The 27,562-nt window shown below is 42.8% G+C and overlaps 1 protein-coding gene across 1 annotated transcript; it reads right to left on the reverse strand.

Moving 5' to 3' along the window:
* enpp5 (ectonucleotide pyrophosphatase/phosphodiesterase 5) lies at positions 1-24,014 on the reverse strand. Its single transcript, XM_080791437.1, has 11 exons — positions 23,766-24,014; positions 21,595-22,480; positions 20,950-21,126; positions 19,993-20,397; positions 17,961-17,970; positions 16,934-17,564; positions 3,266-3,375; positions 2,963-3,088; positions 2,211-2,317; positions 1,059-1,240; positions 1-354 (listed from the first exon to the last, which is right to left on the reverse strand). The coding sequence occupies exons 2-11, from the start codon at positions 22,454-22,456 to the stop codon at positions 187-189; spliced, it is 2,778 nt and encodes a 925-aa protein (XP_080647563.1). The 5' UTR covers positions 22,457-22,480; positions 23,766-24,014; the 3' UTR covers positions 1-186.
* Positions 24,015-27,562: the final 3,548 nt, after the last annotated feature.

Here is a 27,562-nt window from a genome sequence, read left to right on the forward strand (position 1 = left end):
AGAACGCGTAGTAGGCCAACTCTACAGCACTGCACAGAGGGGCCTGGGATTTATGAACTTGCTCCCTGATTCATTACAGTGGACATATTTTGAACGGAACCAAAAATTGTCATTGGACATGGGTGCTTTTTTGGTTGGTAAGAAGAGGTGTGATATGGTGACAGTTTGTTTGTTTTGCTCGCTGAGCTACTTAATGGCCAGCCTCTTGGCCACGTCCTTGTAGGCGAGCTCCATCTCCGCGTCGGCGGCGCACGTGTTGGTGAACTCGTCACGCGCGTAGGCGTTCTTCAGATAGCGCCACACCCCTGTCAGCTCGGAGGGAATGTCGTAGTTACGGTACTTCTTCGCCACCACCTAGGAGAGAGAATAAAATACTGTCGTGTTAATGAAGGAAGGAAATCTTTTTCAGGACTACTTATGCCCTGGCCTGTACTGTATAAAACCTAAAAATGGCCGATCTACAAGCTCTACAAACAAACAAATGCATGTGCAGTATTTAATTAAGTCTAACCAGGAACAGGGATTAAACTAAAGCTATCTCCACTAGCGATAAGAATGGGGCATATCAAAAGAAGAGCCCTCCAATTCCTCAAAACTGCCCTTGCTTTGATTGATCGAATACTTTTGCAGAGGCACAGGAAAGTACAGTTCAATACAAGGTCTGTCCCCAACTAACCCCCTATTCCCCTATGTTGCTTTCATTCATTTCCCCTGTAAAGCAACTGAGCACTTAGTAAAGCTTATTATTATTATGGAAATCTGGTGCTGGAATCCACTGGTATCTCAATTATGACTACATTCTGTTAACACTAATAATCGATACACTACCTCCAATACAACATACATTGTTACAGTGCTTATCTTTTCCAAGCCTTTGGACAAAACTCCAGTACTATTTCACCCAGGTAGGCTACTCTTTACTTTGACTACCGGTATGTGCATCTTAGGCAGCAGTATATTTCACTCAGGTAGGCTAGAGGCTACTATTAACTTCACTATGTGCAGCTTAGACAGCAGTATATTTCACCCAGGTGTGCTAAAGTATAGGCCACTCTTACCTTGACTATGTGCAGCTTAGGCAGCAGGTTACAGTCTGCCAGTGTGAGCTCCTCCCCATCCAGGAAGCGTCTGCTAGAGCCTTTCTCCTCCTCCATGCTATCGGCATCGATCTCATCTGGCAGGGTGCTGTTCAGGTAGTCATCCAGCTTCTTCAGAGCCCGGGTAAGACCTTTCTCTAGAGCTAAAGGTAAAGGGACAGAACCCTTTTTATCTCCATATTTTAACTTTTTTGTGTTTTTGTTATCGTATATAAGCATCAAACTTAGCCAATGCACATTGCGCAAGGTCGAAGAGCAGCTCCAAGAGCAGCACAGCGTGTGTGCGTGTGCGCACGTGTGTGTGTACAGCAGAGATTCTCAAAGTTTTTCATTTCCAAACTAATGTATTTGGCTACAGAACCCCATCTGAATTGTTTTGTGCCAGGGCAGGGGGCCCCATACTCTATTTGGGTTATCAAATGTTGTAAATCTTTTCAGATTTTGAAAATAGCACAATGCATGTGATCTCGTAGATTATCTAGCTCACACCGACCAAATCATTGGAGGCAGTGTGGGGTCCAGTGTCTTGCCCAAGGACATGTGGACAGGAGGAGCTATATTAAAATGTGCTATATTAACACATTTTACTGGGGACCCCCCTCCAGGATCCCACTTTGAGAACCACTGGTGTGCAAGCAAGAGGAAAGGAGCAATGGGTTTTTGCAGACTTATTGGCACTTACGGTATAATCGTCACTAGGTGGCAGCAAAACAACTCAAACTAATTGGATCCCCATCTACGCAACTCTGCTGCTATCTAGTGGTAGAAAGTAATTGCAACTGGTCCACAGAGTCACTGTCACTGGGTCACTGGGTTCTCAGATTGCTGTTGGTCAGACGGTTGCCCTTGACTGTGTGTCATTTGTTAATTGTTCATGTGTCCGCATTATTAACCAAACCTGGCATACTACAACATGCATTCAGCTACTCTGCTGTGATTCATAGACTCCTCTCCCGCCATCTCTTTTATATACTATATACTATTATTATCATATCATATTCCTCATATCCTCATTATGCCATAACTTTACATGTGATTTTGCCCCTCGTGTGAGCACACATGCAAGCACATGCGCACGCATCGATAACACAGAAATATAAGAGAGAAGCCTACCCCCGTTGGTGTCAGGCTTGGTGTTCTTGATGTAGGCCGAGAACTTGGCGAAGATGTCATTCCCAGCCGTGTTGGACTCCCTCTGCATGGCGGCCAGCTTAGGATACCTGAGGAGAGCGAAGGGGGGGGGGGGGGTACAGGAGTCAGGGAGGAGACGCAGACCGACACATCTGGAGAGCATTAACACCTGGGGGCCTGGAGCAGTGCTCAGACCGGAGAGTGCATGTTCTACATGTTACACAGTCACATGAGCTGGCCAGCCGTCCGCCCTCACAGCCTTTCTTACACACCAGCACCTATTTATTAACGTGAAGAATACTCGCAGGGCTATAAAATGGAGACCGCCTGGCGGTGATGGTGTATTCTCTCTCTCTCTGTGACTGACTTTTCTTTTAAATGAGAGAAATAGAAGTGAATGTGACTTGCTATGGGGTTTTGTTACTGACAAATATCAAGAGCATGGTCCCTTGTTTGGAATCTACTGCTTTCATTTTCATTCCTTTCATCCTTCTTTCCTTTTCTTCTTCCCTTCTTAGTTACTTCTATCATCCTCCTTTCATCCTACTCTACCTGATCGTGCGCTCTTCCCCTCGGCCCGGTATTGACTTGTTCCACCAGTGGATTGTTTGTTTCGATAACAGTCTAAAATATATCTTAATCTATACAGTATACACATCGCAGCCTTTTGTGACATGGAAACTTATAAATGTGTGTTTGCGACCCAGTGTTTAATTCTGCAACATACTACTTACTTTGGGGGAGCAAGCATCTCCTCCAGGAACTCTTCGATCTTGTTGATGTCAGTCTTGACCTCTCCGTTGAAGGTCAGGAAGGGAGGGTGTGTTCCTGGTGCGAGGTTATGAAGGTCCGCTGGCTTCCTACAAAACAGAAAATATAAATGAATAATGCCATATCAAGAGTGAGTGTGTGTGTGTGTGTGTGTGTGTGTGTGTGTGTGTGTGTGTGTGTGTGTGTGTGTGTGTGTGTGTGTGTGTGTGTGTGTGTGTGTGTGTGTGTGTGTGTGTGTGTACGTGCGCACGTGTGAGTTTCCTAACCTCTTGAGGTCAACAGTAGTTACATTGAACACCACTCCTTTGAGCCAGAGGATCATGAAGAGCCGCTGGGAGAAGGGACAGTTGCCGATGCTTTCTCCATCACTGCCAGCCTGCACAGACACACCGTACAATGTCCACAGTTCATACAGCACCAACACATACAGTAGCACTCCTTATATCCCAACATTATAGAATAATTTCCAGGGGGGGACCGTAGTTTACTCCCCCTTTCATCCATATTTGGACTGGAAGAAAGCTATGTATACTTTGTTTTTATTCCTTTTTACAGGTCAATACAGACAGACAGGCAATTCAGTCAAAACTCTTCTTTTTTTTCCTCCCCTGTACCCCCCCCCCCCCCCCCCCCCGTCCACAGACAGCAAACTGGACGGGAAGAAAGCTGAGACTGCATAGGAGAGAATGCTCTGGCAGGAGCTAGTCCTACATAGACCAGCCAGGGGTGCATGTTTTTGTATCTGTTGGTGACAGCTTCAATGAGAGGCCAGTGCAACACTGGGATACTCCAGATGTGATAAAACATTCCCATGTTACGGGTAACTTAAGGCCAGGTTTTTATATGCTATAAATCACACTTTCATAGTACTAATATCTGGCATGAATGAGTGACTTGCTGTTAATCATTACCTGGAATATCTACTCACCAGGTTTGAATCATGTTCAAAAAGGCGTGTAGCTCAAATGTGTTGAGGATATAGATAATAACACTGAGTATTGAGTAAATTATTCTTGCATATTAGTTAGAATTTGCCTTACATGTAAGCCAGGTCGGCCAGCCAGGTAATAATCTCCAGCCACATTGATATACACACATGAGGGTTCTGTTATGCTTTGAGTGTCATTTGAAGAAAAAGTAATTTTGCACGCCTACACCTAGAAAAGAAAAGGAAGTCCGCAGACTCCGCACAACAGCTAGGTGGAGCAGAGCTGTTGTGCGGACTTCCCTTTCTTTTGAACTGTATCTACCTTTGTCCAGCACCAGCGAGGTACTGGGTGTGCGCAACACTCTTATTTTTTAAATGGAGTCCCTCATACTCTCCCTCTTTTACAAATCTTTTATCGATGCAACGTTTCGGTCACTTGGACCTTCATTAAGCAGGCAGGCCGCAGAATGCCTGATGAATGTCCGAGTGACCGAAACAATAAAGTTTTGTAAGTGCAGACAGTGTGCGGGACTCCACCTTTCTCTTGCTTTGAGTGACCTGAAAATTAATCCTGTGACCCTCTGGTCACGGGGTCATCAGCACCAACACGAGGGCTTTCTAACCATTTCCAAATAAATAAATAATTGGATTAACTAGGCTACTCCATCTGTTATCTGTGACTTTTATCTGATTAATAGAGTCAATCAGGAAACAGAATATGGCCATGAGGTTGTTGCACATCCACAGATACAGTAGATGAATATAAATCCCTTGTAGAAACCACAAAACAAGAGATCTATCTGATTATACCTTTTATGCTAGGATTAATAATCAATGATCAGTTGAACAGTCACCAGTCTATAATTGGCACCCTACTTTTAACACTAATATCTACACTAATATCTTTGACGAATTGTTCAATTGCAGATCAGCTACTTTTGCCGAATTTTCGACCCAATGCTTGCCTACATGTGGTTAATGATTATTTTCACTTATAGTTTCTATAAGTGCCTTATTTAATATTTCATGTGTCATAAAGTCAATATAAATATGGCCAAATAATTAGATAAATACAGGGGTAGAATCTCTTTCTCTACCTGTGTACAATGATTCTGTGTGTAATGTATGGCTGGACAGTAGAAGGTGGTTGGCCCTGACACCTGATCCAGAGGACAGGCTGAATTATATATGCTGATTCCATTACCTGGTTCACTGGCCACTACTAGGGCACACTGTTCAAGGCTCAACCTACGCAATGACAACACAAAGGCAGGTATGTAACTTATGTAAGTGGTCGTCAAGCAAAAGCTTCAGACCTATCATTTTAAACTTCACACAATATTTTGTGTTCATCTATCATTTTGATGCTTTTCTTTATACGGTAAGTAAGCAAGCCTTGCTGAGGCATGTCCCCTATTTCTGTATAGTGTGAGGCAGCTTGATGTACAAGTACACCCCCCGGACATGGCGATTGGTATCTCACAGGGACTGTCCGACCCCCAAACCAACCTTGATGCATAGCAAGGAGGTGTTCATGCATGCTTGTTCTTTGTTACAGCAATATTACAGTAACGCCAAGTATATGTACACAACTAATTGTCCTTCCAAGTCATTATTAACTACTGGCATAAGTTATCCTGGAAAAATGCAAATATATAGACCAAGTGCATAATGGCGAAAGTGGAACTTTAACTCTTTGCATTTTAAATACCATCACTCAACTACTGAGCAAATCAGATCAGAATTCAAGCATGACATATACCTAGGGATCATGCCTGAGAGGATGAATTATTAATTAGATATACTTCTTGTAACATGTACACGTATCGGATATGGGGAATTTGAGTTTGGAAATTGTAGTATTACAGGATGACAACTTTCACAGGGGTTCAAACAGCAGAAGCAGGACAATGCATGCACCATGTAATGGTGCCAGGCTGGATTTGAACTGCAGCCTTTACAATTACAGGGCATGTTGTAGAATAGACCACTGAACACAGCTGTCACAGTTGGCACTAAACATTAACTTGGTTCTCCATACAATTGGTAAAGTAGCCTACAGGTACAGCATTGAAGCCAATGAGGAAAAACTAAAAATGAACATATATTGATTTAACGACTTAAACTTAACTAAAGTATTTATACTTCCTCATATGACACAGTCTTGGCCGACACTGCCACATAAATGTGTGAAGAAATGTATTTCCTATTGCAAGAAAATGAAAAATAACATCACTGGGTGATAACTGTTAACAAGGGAATATATTGGTTAAAATATGATTGCATATATTTAACCCTGAAATGTAGTGCCCGGGGGGGGGGGGGAATATATTTTTTTGTTTTCTGTTGACAAGTTTTGAACATAAGGTGTGGGTAAAAGCTGTGGGTAAAAAGCATGATAGCAATACTTCCAGGAAGTGAGGTACCAGGAACATCTATAAAGGTACAGGAAGTGAGTCAGGCAGGGGGAGGGGGTTCCATTTTAGGGATTAAAAAGAGTGTTTGGTGGTGGTTTGTGAAAGAAAGAGAATATTTTAAGGCCAATACTAAACCACAATCATAAATTGATAAACCACAGAGTTGTGTGGCCAGAAAAAGAAGAAAAGTTTGGTCCAGGAACATTTCTGAGCGTTTAGCTCTGAATCAATTCAGAGCTTTTTAGACAAAGGGGAACCTGCTGTGGCCTCCTGACTTGAAGGTTGGGTGAGTAATATACTTTTTTCCCTTTTTGAGCAATGCATTACCTTTTTATTTGATGACTTTATGGATTACTTGTTCTAATTGTTACAACTAATAGGTTAGTGGTTCTCAAATGTTTTCCAAGGACCCTCTTGCCCCTTAACTCTAAGTGTACAAATGGAACCAAATGCATGCATCCATTTGTATACACTCTCCGAGTTATAGACATGTTATGGTCATTCATGGCTAGCTCTTGTTTCGTATGTATTTCTGGTCATATTTTGTATGTCTATGGCAAAAATTGAATTTTGACAAAGATTTCCACCATAACATAAGCCAGCATGCAATTACCCCTGGTTGGCGGTTGCTAGGTTGAAAATGGTTCTACATGTATATCAGTTTGAAGTGAGGTCTGTGGTGCAGAAGAAGTAGTAGAAGTTACTATGGCATGTCATGAAGTTCCATTAAAAAAAAAGAAAAAGGTTAAACAGCTGGAGAGACAGGGAGACCCCGTGATTACTATCAGAATACAGTAATTTAACTTTCACAGTCCCCCACAAGCTTGTATATCTGCTGTTTCTGTGGAATGTTCGCCTATTATGACATGCCCAGAACAGCAACACTACGATTAATGTGTTTAAGTAAGTAAAGCAAAGCTAATGGCACAGCTGATATTACCAGTGACATAACATGGTGCGTTTGTTATAACTGCCAGCCAGACAATGGTCCTGGTAAAAGCCAGAAAGCAGAGATGTCCACGCAAAACTAGCTGAGCTGACTGTATACATGCCAGTACCCTCCCATTGATGCAAAGCTTCTATTTGTACATTGTTAGGGGCAGCTCTCAATGGAGACTGGGGAAACACAATACACAACAACCGCTGATGATAGCCAATCAACATCTAGAACATGGAAGACAAAAGGCACCGCTGGGCCTGTGGGCAAACAGAGTGTGCATGGGGGCATGGATGGCACCCGGGTTGATATGATGCTGAGTGAAACCACTGGAAGGTTTATAACTCTATACCAGGGGGTGGGCGATCCTTTTCGATCCTTTTGTGATCTACTCTTCCTTTATCAATGCTGGAGAGATCTTTCGTGTTTGTCACATTCCTAAACCAATGCGTGGACAGATTGAGTCTCCCAATATTGGATTTGATTGTGATGAGTCACTTGCCCAGTGGTTTACTTTATACAGGTTACATAAATTCCATAGTTTATTTTGGAAGTAAGAGATTTTTTGGAAGTAATAACCACATAACACAGAATACATGTTGTGACTCGTGGTTTTATATTTTGTAAAGTATTTAGAAACTGGTGTATATATACTCGGTCTTATACCAAAAACATGCATCCACATTATCACACAGAATTATGTGATGCATGCAGGTAGTTGTATACGTGGCAGAGACTGAGTGATGCAAGCACACCTTGTTATGATCATCAGTGAATTTTGGTTCCTTTGAGACCCAACTGATCTCCTCCTGCTCCTTAGTAGTGAGCTGCTTGGCTGCATCCAGCCTTCTCATGCCAGCTAATTGGGACAGCGCATCCCAGAAGCACCAATGCCTATTTTCCCACCTGCATCCACCTCACCTGCCTCGGTTTACCTTTGTCTGCCTCTACAACTTTCCCCCCGGGGGAAGAGAATCCATACAGCACCATAGCATGTAGGCAGCACTTCAAGAGCTGTGCTTTTGTTTTATCACTTTGTTCTGTTACATTGACAGAGCAGAGCAGCATATTTGGAGGATGTAAAAAAAAAAAAAAACGGACGAGTAGCTGTCTTTATCTCACTGCGGCAGTTGTCAAGGAGGCATTTGTGAGTTTCCCAGCAGGCTCTGCAATCATCAGCCTTTTTTGTATGAGTGTAGTGTTATATATAGTCAAAACGTCCTTTTGCACATCTACTTCAATGGACGGGTGCGTCAGCGCAGGCAGTCAACACACACTGTCCTCACTTATAGCCAAAATAAAAGCTTTATAAGATAAGATAAGATTTGGTCGACCGGGCCTTCATCAGGTATGCTATACACCTGATGAAAGTCTGAGTGACCGAAAGTTGCATAAACAATATTGGGTTATAGTACAATACCAATGTGTGCTGCAAAAATGTAAAACAATCTCCTATCTTGTGGGTATAGTAGCTGACATGGCAGTGCCCTGACAGCATCAACAGCTAGCTGCGGTATCACTGTCACAACAATCCCGGGTCAGCTTGGACCGGAACGTGCCTCTGAAACCTGAACCTCTGCTATCTAGTTACACAGACTTTCCACAACACACAGCAGCACTGAAATTATATGTCCATTTTCTATCCAAAATGTTGAACGACGAATAGTAGCATCCTTCAAGATTAACCTTGTCTCCTCCTTACCTTGACAAAGAGCTCAATGTCGGGGTCTCTTTCCTGACCGTTGGCAGACATGGTGGTCTGACTATGACAGGCACCTTGTTGCTTATGGGGTTTAAAGTCAAAACCGGCACCGGTTTGAAAGATCCTCGATCTCAGCCCTGGAGGTCTACATCCTCCTGTCAAAACCTATAAAGACTTCTCTCTATTTGGTTTCTGTCTGAGGGCAGCACCGCCTTGTATCTGAGGGAGGTATCCTGGTGTCTTTTAGGTCCTCTGTGTTCGGTTTGGGAGGTTTCACTTATTTCTCGTCACCTGTCCCTAGAGCACCATGCACTGTCTTCGGTCCCGTAAGGTCTTGTTGATGTTGCGCTTTTCTTTTCTTGTTTGTCTCCTGTAGCCGGGGGTCTGGACCATCGTATGTGTGTGAGTGCATGTGTGTGTGAGAGAGGTTAGAGCAACATGCTCTGATTTGGTCCTGGGCTACCAGATGGGGAGCAGAGCGAGCTTGGCTCTCACTGATTCTGAGTGAATAACAGGTGTCAGCCTCTACCAGGGGGGTGGAGTCCTCTCCCTGTTCCCTTCTCCACGCTCTCTATCCCCCACCCTCACCTCAGCCATCTCCATCCCTATGTCTGTCCCTCCATTCCTCCCTATATCGCATTTCTCTCTCTCTCTCTCTCTCTCTCTCTCTCTCTCTCTCTCTCTCCCTATATCGCATTTCTCTCTCTCTCTCTCTCTCTCTCTCTCTCTCTCTCTCTCTCTCTCTAAACCAACCAAATGTATTGCATGTTGCCTCTCTTTCTTTTCCTCATTGGTATGTCCTGTTTGGACCCTCAATCAATATGTATCCCCCTGTCCACAACTCCACAAAGTCCACATCAATAAACATTTGTTTGTCAATGCTTGAAAGCAGTAGATGAAATGTTGAAAACTCCAGGATGAAATTTGTGTGTGTGTGTGTGTGTGTGTGTGTGTGTGTGCGCGTGTGTGTGTGCGTGCGCCAGCAGCAGCATTCATATTTAATGTGTATTCGCACGTGCATCACACCGGCAGGTTGAGGCAGGTTGTATTTGATCACCAGCAGGAGACGAGGAGAAGATTCCTGAGTGAATTATTGATGCTCGGCTTTGGTTTTAACTTCAGGAAACTGGCTTTCGTTTTTATAGCGGGCCCACGGCCGTACAAGCCAACTGAATGGCTTGTATGCGACACGTCGCACTGTGAAAACCTCTGCTGACAGCACAGTGGCACACACTAAAGGAATTATTTACTGCACTCAGTATGGAGTGACTAGACCATTCATATCCAGCAATAAAAAACTATTTCCTTAAGAATATATTACTATATGTATACAAGCATTCAACCATGGCCAACAGTGTCTTTCCGAGTCATTATATCCACCATCCTCCGAATCAGAAAAGAGCAGAAAGTGGGGCAGGTTAAAGTGATGCCAATTCAAACTACTTCCATAGTTCCATTATTAGAATAGCCCCCTCTCCTGGTGGCCTTACCAACATACAGCCCTAGAGGACAAATTAATTACTGAGACCTAAATAAATGCAGAAATAATGATGACAATTGTATAGTTATTAGTACCGGCATTAACCATATGTAAGTAACATATGATATGCTTATTTTACATGTCAATATCAAATGAGTTATGAGCAGTTATACCTTGGCTTTATAAACCAATATAAACATTAGAAATGTGTTTATATTTTCATTGTGTATAACCACTTGTAAAAAGTTTGAATTTTATGGACAACTCTGTAATCATGCTTTACAGAAGCCACTTAATATCTCAATTCAAACATCAATAAAGCAATTAAGGCTGGATCAGTTCTGTTTCTCATCAGCCCTTTTCAGGGTCAATCCAATGGCCATTTACAATCTGATAGCCAATCAGTTCGATTAATGACAGGTGTTATTGCTGCACTAAAGGTTTACAGCTGACAACAATCCACACCTGAACCACACCCCTCTGCAACACCAAACATATAGGCCTAATGTGCAGAAACATTAAGTGTCTTCCTATTAATTCCCATCTTCAAGTGTATTCAATCAACCGTCAAAATGTCCAATAAACAACGTAATTTGTCAAAATAGCATTTGTTTGTTCAACATTTATATAGATCTACTATCTACTCTTCTCTAATCTCTCAGGATTTCTGCTTTGCATGTCTGTGGTAGCTACTAGCCCATATAGTGTGTATAGTGTATAGCCTAGTAAGCCTACACAAAGAAAATGTGGCACAAATCGTTGCATTTGCCTGGAGTTGTCACTGACAATCAGTCGAACAGCGTGTTCAGGTTTCAGTACCCAGGCCAGCATATCAGTGATGGTATTGTATGCTTTGGATTGGTACATTTATCTTAGACATTTTGATAATGCAGGTCTCACAACACGCTGTGAGTGCGCTGGTGGATTTGCTAGTTTTGCGTATTTCTGAATATGTTTTAGTTAGACCTTAATTAATGCTGCAGGAAATTCAGTTTAAACGCCACTCAGCTGATGTAAGTCGTTCGGGAAGGAGCTGTTAGGGGTTAAGTGTCCTTCTTGACACATATGCTGGTGGGCCGGGGGGTGATCTAGTGACCTTCTAATTACCAGATGGCCTCTCCCCTCTAAGCTATGGTTATGTGGCTGCCCCACAGTTTTGAAACTTTTGTGCTCAAAAGTGATTAAAAAAGGTTTTATAAACGGTAAAAACCTTCAGGCTTGAAGTGAGACTAAATTGTATTCCATTATATATTTTCTGTATGCCTCTTTATTATCAGATAACAAGCAAAGATGAGCAGTGGCTTTGATGGCTTTGATTTCGCCACTTTTCTTAAGACACAAGGAAGCTCAAATCACTGACTTCAGCTAATCATTCACCCAATACATCAATTAGTAACTGCCATTCATTATCTGTCCTAAAGCAGAGAGAACAGGGTCTCTTTGAACCTTCCACTCATAACTACAAACATTTTACACTTGTGTGTGAGAAGATAACAGTTTTTGTCAGTCTATGAAGACACAGGCACTTACAGAGGCCAAAGAGCTGTCTTTATATGAGAAATGCCATAAGCCTTTGTGAGTGCACAAATACTGCCAGTAGTATATTCAGACTCGGAGACATAAAATACAGCCTGTTGTTGGACAGCTGGAGACACAAACAAACAACCTATTGTCAGTCTTGGCCAATACCTTTGCATATTTCTACATAAATGTTAATACAGTAATATGTGACGCTACCAGTGCCACCATACCTTTTACATACTATAAAGTAGGCTCTACATTGTGTTAAAAGGTTTCTAGGTCACCACTTATGAAGAAATGATTTAGTCCTCAAAGAGAACTTCCATTTGTAATAGACTATTAATGCAAAGTGATAACAGTCATTTTCAACATGCCTGCCTGCAGTATATCACAGAAAGCAGGCGAGTCAGCGTACAAGCCGATAGCAACAATGGAACCATATCTCAACCATGTTTTTATAGTTATATAGGCTTGGTTTATGACAATCGTTGAACATAAAACAGTTGTGAAACCAGCCCTACCCACTTGTTGGATTCAGTGGGTTTGGAAATGGCAGATAGAGGCTGGATTGGTATGCAGGGAAGGGGGCCATTCTATTGGTACACCCACTATGCATGGTCTGTGAGCTGGTGTATGTAAGTCCATGTTGATCATAACCATGGTGATATATGCTAATATGATAATAGGACATGTTTGTTTACGGCTGTCATCCATCATAATGTAGGCTACCGTTATCTGTCCATGCTATTCAAAAGGTGTTCATGTCCTTCGGGTTTTCCATTTGATCCAAAGTTAAACAACTCCCAAATCCCACCAACTGGATTTTATATTCTCACCATCAAGACAATGTGTTGAAATGACCTGCAAAGCCAGCTAAATTTAATATTAGAAAAACAAGTCATGTTCTTTCAGGGACGAATAGGAAAATCTAAGAATGAATTTTCCCCTCTCAATTTTGACTTGGCAAGATTAAAAAAACTTGATATTTCATATGCTATGCTTATGATTAGGCTATATAATAGCTATGAACGGAATCATTTGGAGGGCAAACTGTTTTGTATTGTTAGAGCCGTAGGCCAGTACTGTTCCATGATCCACAATGCCTCACTCAGACTCCCTCACCCTAAGACCCAACTGGCCCCCATGTTACTTGAAAGAAATACTGCACTTTATGCACAAGTTACTTTAGTTTCAATTCTGTATTGCCCTATAAATACGCTGCTAAACCATATAGATGCACTTTATACCTTGCACTTTGTTTCTTGTTTTATGCTTTGTCTCTTAGTGTAATGTGCTTCACTGCCTGCCTGTGAAGCACTCGAGACTGCTGATGAAAATTAGCATCTTTGCTAAATCTGGTATATTGCATTTGTAATATACCAAATAATATATAATAGTAATAATAATAATAATAGTAATATACAAAATAAATAATCCATTTTCAGAACTAAACTAGGTCAGAGAGCATGTATCTTATTCATCTATAGCTCATCTGTGCTGAATTGCTAGCACTTTGGCATGGGGGGGGGGGGGGTCAGATCAACATGGAATGAATTCTGTACTGGCCATATAAGGAGCATGACTTGAGTTTACAGGGTTTGATGAGGTCAGATCAACATATGGAATCTCAGAACAGGTCAGCTCCCTATATGGAAATCTATGGGTGCTAGCTGGGACATTCTCTTGAGTGTACAGGGTTTGATGAGGTCAGATCAACATATGGAATCTCAGAACAGGTCAGCTCCCTATATGGAAATCTACGGGTGCTAGCGGGGACATTCTCTTGAGTGTACAGGGTTTGTACCTGGGCCGGGCCTATATTTTCGGGCCTGTTGAGAACTCTAGTTTTCGCCGGCTGCCAGGCCGGCACTAATAACTTTGGGGCAGGCCCGTCTAGAGTTTGAATGGACAGGTATCGGTCAAAAGGGAGACATCGAAGAGGAAGGATGGATGGGGAAGGATCAACAAATGGAATATCAGAACAGGTTCTGAGTGACATATATCCATATATGGAGATCTAAGGGTTTGAAGTTTGAGGTCAGATGTAGAGTTGCTGGCCAATATTGATGACATCAGGGAACTCCATTTATGGGCTTAATTGCGATGGCATGTCACATTTACTATGACATCAGGAATCTCCAACCCTGATGATGTCACGTGATGTCACGAGACCATCTATGGGCATAATAAGTGACTGACTGACGTAAAGGACTAAAAAAATGAAAAACTGCTACACATATTTGAACCCTGATATTATTGTTGTATTATTATTGTATGGTATTGTATTGTCTTTCTGTTTATTACTTGCGCAAGCAGAGCGTGCAAGTACTAGTTTCGCCCAGGACTATATTTGATGCGTATGCACCGTCCCAGCACTTTTGATGCGTATGCACCGTCCCAGCAAATTACGTAATGACTACTTGTGCCTGATACGGCAGTGGTGCCAGATTACATACATGTATACATAGGAGCATTACCTTTAATCCTCCCGACACTAAAACATATCGTCACTACGTCACCATCAAAAACCAATTACACTCTGGCATTGGGTCCTTTAATCCACATCTTTATTACGTCATCATTGAGAGCTAGTTATACCAGTTACCCTGACGTCATATGCTGGGACGGTGCATACGCATCAAAAGTGCTGGGACGGTGCATACGCATCAAAAGTGGCGCAAAGTAACCACAGTATACCGCTAATCATCTTACAAATTACATATACATACATATACATAGAAGCATTTCCTTTAATCCACCCGAAGCATTTCCTTTAATCCACCCGACACTGATCGACATATACGTCACCTTGAAGGCATTGGGTCCTTTAATCCACATCTATATTACGTCGTCATTGAGAGCTAGTTATACCAGTTATATCCTGACGTCATATGCTGGGACGGTGCATAGGCATGAAAAGTGGCGCAAAGTATACCGCTAATCAATTTGCAAATTACATATAAACAGAGGCATTTAGTATTAATATCACTATAGTCCAAGATTAAGTACATTTTAAGCAATTGACAATTTAAAATAAATAATTATACTGTATACGTGATAACATATTTTATGTAATGTTTATATACCTTTTTTCTTTGTCTTTGAGAAACTAAAAAGGGATCCAGGGATTCTATATCGATAAAACTGTATTTCTTTTATAGATAGAAACTTGTACCATACTTCATAATACTACTTTTTACATGCATAAAGTAAGCAAATAGCTAAACCTAATAATTCAACATTTCAAACGTTCCTTCACAGAGAAGCTGAGATTTGACAGTTTGTAGCGGTCGACAGTACTTGCAACAAGCAAGTAGGCACTCGACAGAGTGCAGTTCTAGTTTGTCCTGTTTTGGTTATTTTCTGGTCTGGTGCTGTGGTTTTTCTACCTGAATCGTTTGTATTATATTTCTCAAAAAAAGGGACTGACTGACAGAAAAAGGACGTTTTCATAGCATGGCTTGGTTCTCACTCTCTGGACCCATGAGTGTAATGTTCCTGAGGTCATTTGCCTCTCCTATCCTTTCTCTTTCTGAAACTATACCTGCTGTCTTGTTTGAAAATAGTACAGGTAATCTAAACATTCTCCTCAAAAGCCAAAAATAGAACAGGTAGCTACTATGCGCCTTTTGCTGAGTTGAAACAATCCTATGTATGTGACTCACTCAAAGCCACTGATTCACTCAGTCTCTGTTTCCCAATCAGCAAAGTGACCTCTGAATGTACTACAGATAGCACAGATTACAGTTGGGCTGTATCAGAAAAGGCACAAAAACACACAACTGGATTTACTCAAGCATGGAGTTCACCCCTGGTTTCTATGGCCATACAGTAAACTACCGGTAGTTAATGATTACATCAAGACACCACTGGATTAAAGGAAAAGACAGCTGGGATCGCTGCATTACCCAGACCAGAGTCGCATATTCCAGAAACAAATTTATAATAGCTTGCCAAGATCTGTCACTGCAACAGCTGTATCACCTCATTTATTTTCATTAAAGTTTGAGACTGACAGAAAGGCGAAGCTGTATCCTCTCTTTGAAGTGAGCGATCTCTGAGTTGAACATAATAGTCAGTGGTTGTATCCTTGTAATGCTCGGTTTTACAGCAGCACGACACATCAACTCGTGAACATGGATAGACGTTGAATTCATTTGACTGAAGCTTTGTGGTTTTGTTCAGATATTCCCATTAATGTAGTCAGGGTTACTAACACAGAATGTAGTGCCATTCAATATGGAGTAGTGGAAAGAAATCAAACCTATTGTTGCTTTCCACATGTAGCATGAAGCAAATGTGACCACACCAGCCAATAAGAGCAAAATGGAGATAAAAACAAGATGTAGTCTACCATTAAAAAAAAGTATTGTCTTTGCCAGGCAGAGGGAGGCGAAGACTATGATACTGGAGGCTGTTATCACTGATGGAGATAAGGTCATATTATACACTAATATCCTACCAGTGGGCTGCCCATGGAGCATGATGCAAATGCATAAATAAATATTGAATGTGATTGTGAAGAACATTGTGTTATACACTATCACTGACTATGCATAGATTTGAAAAAAATCCTCTTATTTTAACTGCAATTGGTGGGAAGTTTGCACAACATAATTCCACACATTATAATATAGTGTAAAACTAAAAACTTGTGATCATGTGACTGAAGTTGATAGTGAGTTATAACTTATACACAATCTTATAACTTATACACAATCTTGTGTTATTGTATTATGCTTTATGCTATAGCCTAATAATTGTGATGCCAGCTGTTTCTTACCTTGACGAACAGAGCGATTTCAGTTTCAGGCTGTCTGGGTTCTTCTAGTCTCGGCACCCAGGCTTTTATTTTCTTTCGCATTCGGCTCAAAAATGAAAATCTAAAGTGTTCTTCTGCAGTATTACGCTGTAATATCCTGTTTGATGCCATGCCAGCTGTATCTTACCTTGACGAACAGAGAGATTTCAGGCTGCTTGGGCTCATCCTCCAGGGTGACATTCTCCAGAGCTTTGAGGCTGTTTACAGCTTCTTCGGGCTCAGGTGCGTCATGATCTCCTTGGGCGAGGTCGTACGACTCGTCCCCGGGAGTGGATGAAGAAGAAGAAGAAGCCGAGGATGAACGCCTAGAGCCGGGTCCGTCACCGTTGACCTCCGGCGCCACCTCCTCGACCAGGACAACCTCTGGCTGTGGCTCGGCGGCGACCTCCTCCTCGACCTTCTCTTCCACCTTTTCGGCCTCGGCTGCGGCTTCTCCCTGTTGTTCCTCCTCGTTGTCGCTGCTGGATGAAGAAGATGACGACCCCTTGTTGCTGTGCTTATCCGCGTCCTCGTCCCTGGTGTCCATGTAGGCCGGCGAGGAGGCGTGGACCTGCACCTCGCTGTACAGGGGCTCATCCTTAACCTCACCCGCCGGGGTCTCGTAAATGACTCCCGGGTTCTCGTACGTTGCGTCCGCCGGCGCTGCTGCAGGGCTGTCTGCCCGCTGCTGCTCAATGGGCGCCGTGTCGTACACGTTCACATCATCTATCTTCTCGTAAATGTTCTCCATGTCAGCGGGTCCTCCTGGAGTGGCGCACCTGGGTCAGTCAGGTATATATGTATGGAGCGACTGAAAGTCAAGACGAGAGCGACACACGCCAGCCTGCGTGCTGCCACTGACTGAATGCGCGCATGGGCACATTCTTTGCGATAACTCATAAAAGAACTTTGGTCCTGGAAGTTAACAGGTGATTTATGTAAATGTTTGCGCCGTAGAGGTCATTATAGCTCTGTAGCCTGCAGGGTGCAGTGCAGACTCTGTCCTGATTGAAAATGCAGAGTAGAGTAATGAGTAGAGAATATAAGGCTTTGTATGCACCCTCTACAAGTATCGTTTTGGTAATTAATTCTATTCTGTATGTTGGGATGGGAAATGGAATATTTCTACCTCTAAACCCATGCATGCATGTTGTAGGCTTGTAGCCGGTCTATACCTTTTTGGATCTGTGTGCAACAATTGTGTATGCACGTACATGTATGCATAAATAGGTGCATATATACGCATGTGCCATGTTTGTAGTATACATTTTTTACTATTTATTCATGTCCACATGGACAGACAGACACACACACACACACACACACACACACACACACACAGAAAAAAGGCCAAATTAGCACACAAGTCCCTTTTTATTTCAGAACTGACTGACTCATTCCATTAACATGGCAAAGGTAGTTTAGTTCTTTAGTATAACATCCACATGTTCCCGAATTCCAAATCCACAATCAATTATCTTAAATAAACCTGATCCATTATCCTTTGTCTTCCAGTGCATGGGTTTCAAATTAAACATGAAATATATTTGTTTTCTCTCATTAAATTAAGGGGGAAATCACCAGACAACACTCAATTCTTTTAACATAAGACAATTATCAGAAAAGTTAGTAATTCTCATATAAATGCTCTTAATTTACGAAGTTACATTTTGTAAAAAGGATATCACAGTGATGTCTGTCTTTTGTGGGCACAGGTAAATTAATCCATCTAAAATCCTAATGACAAAATTCAATAAATTATTCTAAAAGATAATTTACAAAATATAAGTATTAAGATTGACAGAAATGGATTGTACTTTACTCTTCTGATTATGCTGATTAAAAAGCTTTTTTGGGGGGAAGAGGCACCTATCTTTTATATTATTTCAAAAAGCTTCTACAAATTCAGAGTGTAATGATACATGACCTAAAAGCATCCTACCACTGCCCCTTTCTCTCTGTTTCACTTCTATCCGTTAGTGCAAATAAGGGGAACAGCTCTCGCAAGCCATGCCTAAGTCATCTCAACCAAACATCAACAAAAACTTTATAATCCCTAAGACAAAATACTGACCAATAGCAAATGCACGTCACATTTCACCAACAAATGGCATGGGTATGACCGGCATATGAATGAAAGGCATAGTCATACAGAAATATGCCCCACACACCACCTGCCCCAACAAAATATATCAAACATAATAGACTATTTGACACAAACAATTGCACATCTTAGAGACACACTCCATGAAGTTAAAAGGCAAATGGTAATTACTTGAAGGGCAAGCTAGTAATATGACTGACACACACACACACACACACACACACACACACACACACACACACGCCCCCACACACACACACACACACACACACACACACACACACACACACACACACACACACACACACACACACACACACACCCACACCCACACAAACCAGCAGCAGTTTGACATATTGAGAGCCTCACATTCTAAGTGGTGTATCCTCTTCCTATCTGCTACTGTACTAGAAGGGCTGACTCAACCGAGCCAGTGGCACGTTTCCTGACACTGTAGCACACTTAATGCTTATAGAGCGTTTCAGACCAATTGCAGCATTCACAACTGACAGCAGGTCTTGGTACCACTAGCTGCCGACACGCCAAATCTGCTTTATATCGGTAGGGAGACGTCAGAAAGAAATAACCAAATGGAGTGGCTACTATTCACATAGACGTTGTTAATATCTACATGGACTACAGGGTAAACTTCTGCTCTCTGCTTTGGACCTTTAATGATGAGTGATGTGTCAACGATTAATGACAAGATGAAATCAAGTAAAAGTCACAATCAAAGCAAAGCGACTACATAGCCGGTGTAAGGTTTTTCTTCTTGATTAAGCCTGTAACGTGAAACAAACCCTTTAAACACATTTCCCTTGACCTCAGGTCAAACAAGACCGTGTTAAATACCGCACATGCTCCCCTAAAACAAAAAATTATGAAGGTAGGCGAAGACCAAAAAGACTAACAATAATAAAAACTAATCACAGACATGGTTGTTAAATTTTTTCTCAGATCCCCATGGTCAAAGAGGACGGAGAACAGGCGTGTAGCGGGGCAAGGGAAGTCGTTTAGCGGTTGCTTCTCGACAGAACATACCATCTTGGGGGTCATCTCCTCTTGTCGTCTCGCTCTTGTGCCTTCTATCGTTTTCCTTGCTTACAGACGCATGTTCTCCTGCAGCAGGGGCTGCGACATCTCGCCACTCCTGCGCGGGAGCGAGGGCAGCTGTCTGATGGTCACCTGTCTGACAAACACCACCAGGAAACCGATCACCATTAACAACCCGAGAATGCAGCCCATGGCGGGGGCATAGGAAGACCCAGAGGGCCTGACGGGGACGCTGGGCGTGGGGGGAGCGGGCTCCGGGGAGGAGAGGAGGTCCTGGACGCTGGAGAGGGAGCCATTATTGGGCAGAGGGTGCAGGGACAGGATGTGGCACATGAGAGGGTAAAGGTCAACCATACTCATGTTGGTCTTGATGTAGCTCCGGCGGAATGCTGGTCCGCGGGCCACGAACACCGGGTGCATGCTGGGCAGGGAGTTGTTGTATCCGTGATTCCCCACTGGGGATTCAAAAGATATGGATTATTTCTATTACAGTATCGACCTTTGTTCAGTGATAATCAACAATCTATATTGTCAGTGTTTAGTGTTTCCCCCTGCATTCATTCAGTTGCACCCGGGGAGCAGTTAGGTTTAAGTATCCTGCTCGCATACTGAGGACTGAGCTGACCGGGGGGTCGACCCGGGGACCTTCTCATTACATTCAGCTATTGGTCGCCCTAATTTGCCCTAAGTCAATTACGTCAAATAGGTTTGCTACTAAACAGGAACAATGTTGAATGTGTCCTCTTAATATTATTAACCGGTAATACAATTTGAATTGATTTTGCAGTGTTCTTGTTTAATGATTATACAATATCAGTGGACAAAATAATTATTAAATACAGCCTGCATAATATCTCCTTGCAGAACAAAAGGCATTAGTTCAACTCAAGGAATATTTTCAAGGTTTGATCTACCAAAAATATTGGTAATATCAAAGATGACGTGTCAAAGACAATGGTGGTATCAACGATGATGCATAAAGACAATGTTGCTGGATCGATACGTACACATGAAGGGGTCCGTTCTGTTCTGCATGATTGTCCAGCCCTCCTGGGCCTCAATGATAATGGGCATGATCCTGATGTTATGGCTGTAATGGTAGTGATCTGGAATGTCTTCTTTCTTGTAGACCACCATTTGAGGGTTTGCATCTGCCAACTGGCTGTACACCTCCTCAAACTTTCCTGTAAAAAAGGATGCAGGCAAATGTTACTCAAATGCCTTGTCTTTATTCTATTTCATAGATTACATTTTTGTTCTGACGCAAGAAGTACTGATAAACAAATCAAATGCTGGTCAAAAACAAAGTGGTAACTTTGCAATTGATGGCAATACTTTGTGTAGAATAACACATTATCAAACTAATTGGACTAACATCAATGTGGAACACATCTACAAACTAGAAAGGTGTATGTGCTCAGTGGAGCTCATATCTCCGCCAGGAAGTGTGGCCAGTCTATGATGTCAGTCATCTGTGATATCACATCATTGCTCTTACGTCAATCATCTACATACAATCCATGACATCCAGTATAAGATTAAAGTTCTACAAAAGAGATTTACCGGCATTGGTTTACAGAAAGGAACAGGCTTTTGAAGTAAACGGTTATTGAACAAAACTGAAATGTATAAAAGACGGCATTTTTTAGTACCTTCCTTAGGAAGTATTCCCACCACGGGGCTCTTGTCCACCCAGGTGTACAGATCTCTGCTCACGTACTCATCCAGTTCTATGATCTTATCACGGGACAGCTGAGTCATGCCATGGTCACTGGTGATGATGAGGTTCACCGTCTCGTACAGCCCTGCCTTCTTCAGCTCATTCCTGAGAAAGCCGAGCTTCTCGTCTATGTCGGCGATAACATCGTCCATAAGGGGGCTCTCAGGCCCCCAGTTGTGACCGCTCTCGTCCGGTTCCTCCCAGTACAGCACGCCAAAATCCACAGCTTCCTCCCCTGGTGCGGAGAACCACTCTACTATCTTCTCCACCCGGGTTTCGAAGCGCACCGAGGCGTTGTATGGGAGGTAGCGGGTCGGGTACGTCCCGTGGATCTGCACGTCAGCCCCAGGCCACATCGCCGCTCCACTCCGCCCTCCCGCTTTCTGATAGGTCACCCAGAGAGGCACCGCCTGATCCCACCACACAGGGTTGTAGATGCTGTCTGTCTCCATGGAGAAGGACATGTTGAGGGCCGGGTCGTACATCTCATTGGCCACGATGCCGTGCGTCTCGGCATACAGACCCGTCACTAAGCTGTAGTGGTTGGTGAAGGTTTTGGTGATGTAAACATTCTCTACCTTGTCCACCCTCACACCTTCAGCCATCAGCGCGCCGAAGTTGGGCGTGGGGACCCGATGGACATAGTCCCAGCGGAAGCCATCGAACGACACCAGCAGTAGCTTGGGCCGATCCCTGAAACCGTCACCCCGTTGCCCATGATAGTTCATGCAATGCATGGAGACTGCTTGCAGGAGAAGAGCCCATAGGCAGACCTGGGAACAGTAGCTGCTCATCACTGTGCCTCGGTTGTTGAGTGACTGCAATCACACAAAAACGTGAACTGAGTTAATAACCACAGTTTAATACTTCAGTGCACAATGGTGTGGCACTAAAATAGCAAAGGCAAGCTACAAGCTCAGTTTGCGTTCATGACACATTGTGAGCTTAGGGTGACCAGATGTCCCCCTTTGCGTGGGACAGTCTCTCATTGCCAGGACTTTTCAGGCGTCCCACAAATTGAGACCATGTCCCACATTGTGACTAGCAGTGTTCAAATGCCCTATAGTCCCCTAATAGTTGGCTTTCTGTTGTAAAGCTCTCATTGCCCTTTTCCTGCAAAATGTAGCCTATTATTAAGTCTGTTAAAATAACATGAGAAATATCCCCTAGACTACGGTACCAAGTCAGCCATACTACCCATGACCAAAATGTGCATTTAAAACCAAATGTGAGATCAGAGGGGTTTAATAATAAAATGATAGGCATCATTAGGTCTATGGTCGAATATGATATCAACGCATTTGAGTAATAAGTTGCTAAGGCCGCCCCGTCCCCCCGGTTCCACACAAATACTTCTGTCCCTCAAATTAACAGTTTGGATTTGATTCTGGTCATCCTAAAAGGGGCATCAGCAGCTACACAACAACAACAGGAAAGTGCTTGTCTTTGAAGTCTATGTAATAGTGGCTCTGCATTTGAGCTTGAAACAGAACCTGTATTCTCAGTTGAGATTCTGGTTGGTTTACATTACTGGTCAGTAGTCAGGCTGCATTCAGGTGTTAATGGAAATACCAAAATAAGTAAAGTCCATGAGCCAGAGCTCAAAAATTTGGCTCGTAATCTGAGCATTATATGAAATATGCCAGAATCAAGAATCAGGACACAATCAAGGACATTAATAGAGAGGGAACTATACCCAATACATGTTGTTAGTTGAAGTCGTAATAAATCGCAATGGAGAAATGCATGACAGAGGGGAGGGGGGAGGTAATGATTATGTCATACCAAATTTGGCAACTGGGCGATGACATTGTCTGCCTCTGCCACGACATTAAGACAATCGATCATACAATATACGTTCCACCAGCAGCATTCAGTAACGCAACGAGTCAACTTGCTTGTCAGTGTCAGTAGCCTATAGTGCTTAGTGCTATATTGGACGAGCTCTACGCGTTTAAACAGATAGCCAACGGACAATGTCACTTTCAAAGGACTGCAGTGCATGTAGCCTCCGGACAGGAGACGTTAAAATCGAAAGCTGTCGCATTACAAACAAACAACATTCTAAAATGCTCTAAACGATGGTGTTGTCAACAAGCCTACCTTGTTATCTGTTTCTGCACGGGTCTTGCTTGCCTTCCTCTGCACACAAAGATAAACAGCCCCAGACGCACTCGTTCCACTCAAAGGAAGTCCCGCCTACTGTGTTTAATGTTTATGTATGGTTTATGTAGGCCTATTATGGTTGAAGATAAGAATTTACACCCAAAGGATGTGGTTTCAATATTTTTTCAAGTGCATGATGATGCTTCAATAGAAGCATTGAGGATGCATCATCATCATCATCAAGGCTAAACGCCAAAACGGCGAGCACAACAAGTCTCAATGACGTAATGTAGATGAGGAGTCACGGGGAGGGGCGGGGGAGCCGCACAGCACTGCTGATATCCGGTCTAAAGCCCTCCTACTGTATCCGGCGTTCGCGCTCTCTCTCTCTCTCTCTCTCTCTCTCTCTCTCTCTCTCTCTCTCTCTCTCTCTCTCTCTCTCTCTCTCTCTCTCTCTGTCTCTGTCTCTGTCTCTGTCTCGAGACGTCTCTGTCTCTGTCTCTCTGTCTCTCTCTCTCTCTCTCCATTCAAAGGAGCTTTATTGGCATGACAAAACGTACAATCAAAATAGAACAATGTATTTACAAATACATATTGGGTATAAATAGGAATCAAATAAAGGTGTAAACATAGCTGTGTTATATTAGGACTTTGGGTGATAGTATCTCGTGACGGTGAAACTATCTCTCTACGACAGTTTTACAGTGATGCAATGTCAGACCTACCATGCCACTAACCCTTTTGTCCACTAGGTGTCAGTCAAGTTCTATCTATGAGTCACTATGGCTGCTGTTTAGATTTAGGCCTATATGTATTCTCAACCTATTGATTGATTGATTTATTAACAGTTTGCAGAATTACAGTACATTTCAAGTACAACTCAATAAAACAACTGTTGACTGTGAGAGGACGACACCATAAAGCATTACACTTGTTTACAATAGGGCCCACCATTTTCAATTCATCAAAACAATTATAGACATACGAATATACTGTACACAACTATATAGTCAAAAGGAAATCATCATAGAGGAGGTAAAAAGGGAAAAGAAACAGAGTGAGGGGAAAAAGGAGTGGGTGTGGGATTCAGATTTTACGGGGGCCAGTTTCGAAGGTGCCCTTTTGTAGGCGGTTTTGAAGGAGTCAAGTGATTCGCATGTCTTAATGACTGTTGGTAGGGCGTTCCACATTTTGGTGGCATAGGAGAGAAATTAATTTAGTCCCTTGTTTGTGCCGAATCTGCGTTGCACAGACAGGTTTGTTGAACTCCCTCTGGTGTTGTGGGTGTGGACTTCGTTGACATTAAGGAAGTATTTAGATGGGTACATGGGTATCTTGGTGGTGTATCGAATCTTGTGGACCAGACCCATTGCAAGATGCTGTACTCTGTCGTTAACCCTAAGCCATTCCAGCCTGTCAAAGTGGGCAGGGGTGAGGTGGGTTCGGGGAGTGAGGCCAAGTAGCCTGACCAGTTTGTTTTGGGAAGTCTGCATGCATAGTCGAAGAAACCTTGTACGAGGGCTCCTGTTAGGGTCTTCAAGGTGTTTTTGTTGACCAGTGAGGAGATCCTATATAGGAATCTTGTTCTTTCGTTGACTTTTTTGATTACGTTGGTGGCCATTTATCACCGGAAAGATTTGCCTCCAGGATGGAACCTAGGAAGGTAATTTCATCTTTTCGTGTGATAACATTGTCACCCACTCTAATCAAGAAGTCATTAGCCTTGCTGAAATTACTATTATTATTGCATCCAGCTCACTATGCTATTTCTCTCATTAATTCTATGCCTTTGCAGATGACGGTTGCATTGTGTTGATATCCAGAGTGCATGGCTGACGTTTCATCATCAAAAAGCTCAGACCACTCTCTGCACCTATAGCTGACCAGCTGATTGAATAATGCTTTGCCCTCATATTTGCCAACCTTAATCCATTATAGTTACTGATCTCCCCCCCCCCCCCCCCCCCTTTCTGGAGACATTGGAGAGAGGGAGTTTTTTAGGTGCTTCTTTTCTCTTGTTTCTTGTTTTATTTTTTGTTGTGTTGTCCCCTGTATTGTTTTTTGAGGGCCTCCTATGTCAGAAAGGTGAAGACCCAAACTGTGATTGGCCGCATGACATTCGTGCTGATTTGATTGGCTGAGCACGGAATGTATGATGATCACACAGACGTGATTTTTATATATATATATATATATATATATATATATATATATATATATAGAGAGAGAGAGAGAGAGCCAGAAATAAAGATTGATTGGTAAGGAGGCACACATTTTGGTGGCATAAGCATAACGGTAGAATTAATTTAATCCCATGTTTGTACTGTTTGAACAAGATGAGTGGAGCTCCCTCTGGTGTTGTGCCTGTGTGTCGTCTCTCTCACTCTCACTTTGTTGAAATATACTAACAAAACGCCTGGTTTCAGAGGCTACATGGGCACTGATCCCTTGAGTATTTTGAAGACCAGGCCCATTGCAAGTTGCGGTGTCCTCTACTCTGAGCCATCCCACCCTAGCATAATGAGGAGGGGTTAGTCCTAGGTGTGAGGTTCTGGGCTGCATCTGCACGGACCAGCTCCAACTCTTTTAAGGCCAGTCCCTATACAGCTCTTTAAGGCCAGTCCCTACTGTGTGTGTGTGTGTGTGTGTGTGTGTGTGTGTGTGTGTGTGTGTGTGTGTGTGTGTGTGTGTGTGTGTGTGTGTGTGTGTGTGTGTGTGTGTGTGTGTGTGTGTGTGTGTGTGTGTGTGTGTGTGTGTGTGTGTGTGTGTGTGTGTGAGAAATAATAAAGTAGTTAGAGCATGCAGGCAAAGCATGTCAACCAGTCAGTATATGGAAGAAATTCCATTGAAAATGAGGGGGAACCTCAATTGCTCTTTCGAGAATAAATAAAGGTTTCAATCAATCAAAAACGAGAGGGACCACCAGCAAGATAGGAGCTCTCTCTCTCTCTCTCTCTCTCTCTCTCTCTCTCTCTCTCGCACCCTTGCTCTGTCTCTGTATGTGTTTCTGTAAGAGGTGGTATATAATGTGATAAAGAGGCAGCATGAACACATGGCAGGGCACATGGTGTGCAGTAGGATTTTCTCTAAAGTGATCTTTAGAAACTTCACCAATAAGAACAAAACGACTTCACAAGGTCAATGTTTACGCAATTAACAATTCACTATTGCTCACACAATTTTATTCACTGAAAAATAAATGTTTACATGCATCAACTAGGCTACAATGAAATGGATGGTTGAGACATCAGATGTTCAGGAGCAAATTGTAATAGTGTAGTGTAGTGTAGGGCAGGCCCCATAGGCCCTAAAGAAGATTTGCGTCCACTCAGCCTGGTGGGTTTGGGCCTGCTTGATTGATCGAGCATGACGTACAGTCATACATTTGGGCTAAAAGGATAACATAAAACGTGTGCACGTGTGTGTGTTCATGCATGCGGACACTGTGGTGTGTCCTGTCCCGTCCCCCCCCCCCCCTACCAACACACACGTTTAGCTGACAGTGTGAATCTATGTAGGAACTATGGAGCAACCACTGGGATACGTACCTGCTTATGTGTGTTCTGGGACAGTTGTGTGTATTCACATCCACGCAGACATGAAGGTTTTTCTTTGTTTGTTTGGGCAGGAAAGCTCTGTCTATTGTGTGATCCGTTGTGCTAACTATTGTGACATCACCAGAGGACGTTGAGATAGCCTTTGTTGATTTCTCTGTAGAATGCTGTGATGTTCATTGTGATGCATAGAGTGGTGTGTTGTAGGCCGTATGCACTGTGGTCGTGTTAAGATTGCCA

The sequence above is a fragment of the Protomyctophum bolini genome (assembly GCF_963924005.1).
Source record: "Protomyctophum bolini genome assembly, chromosome: 19".
Taxonomy (NCBI): Eukaryota; Metazoa; Chordata; class Actinopteri; order Myctophiformes; family Myctophidae; genus Protomyctophum; species Protomyctophum bolini.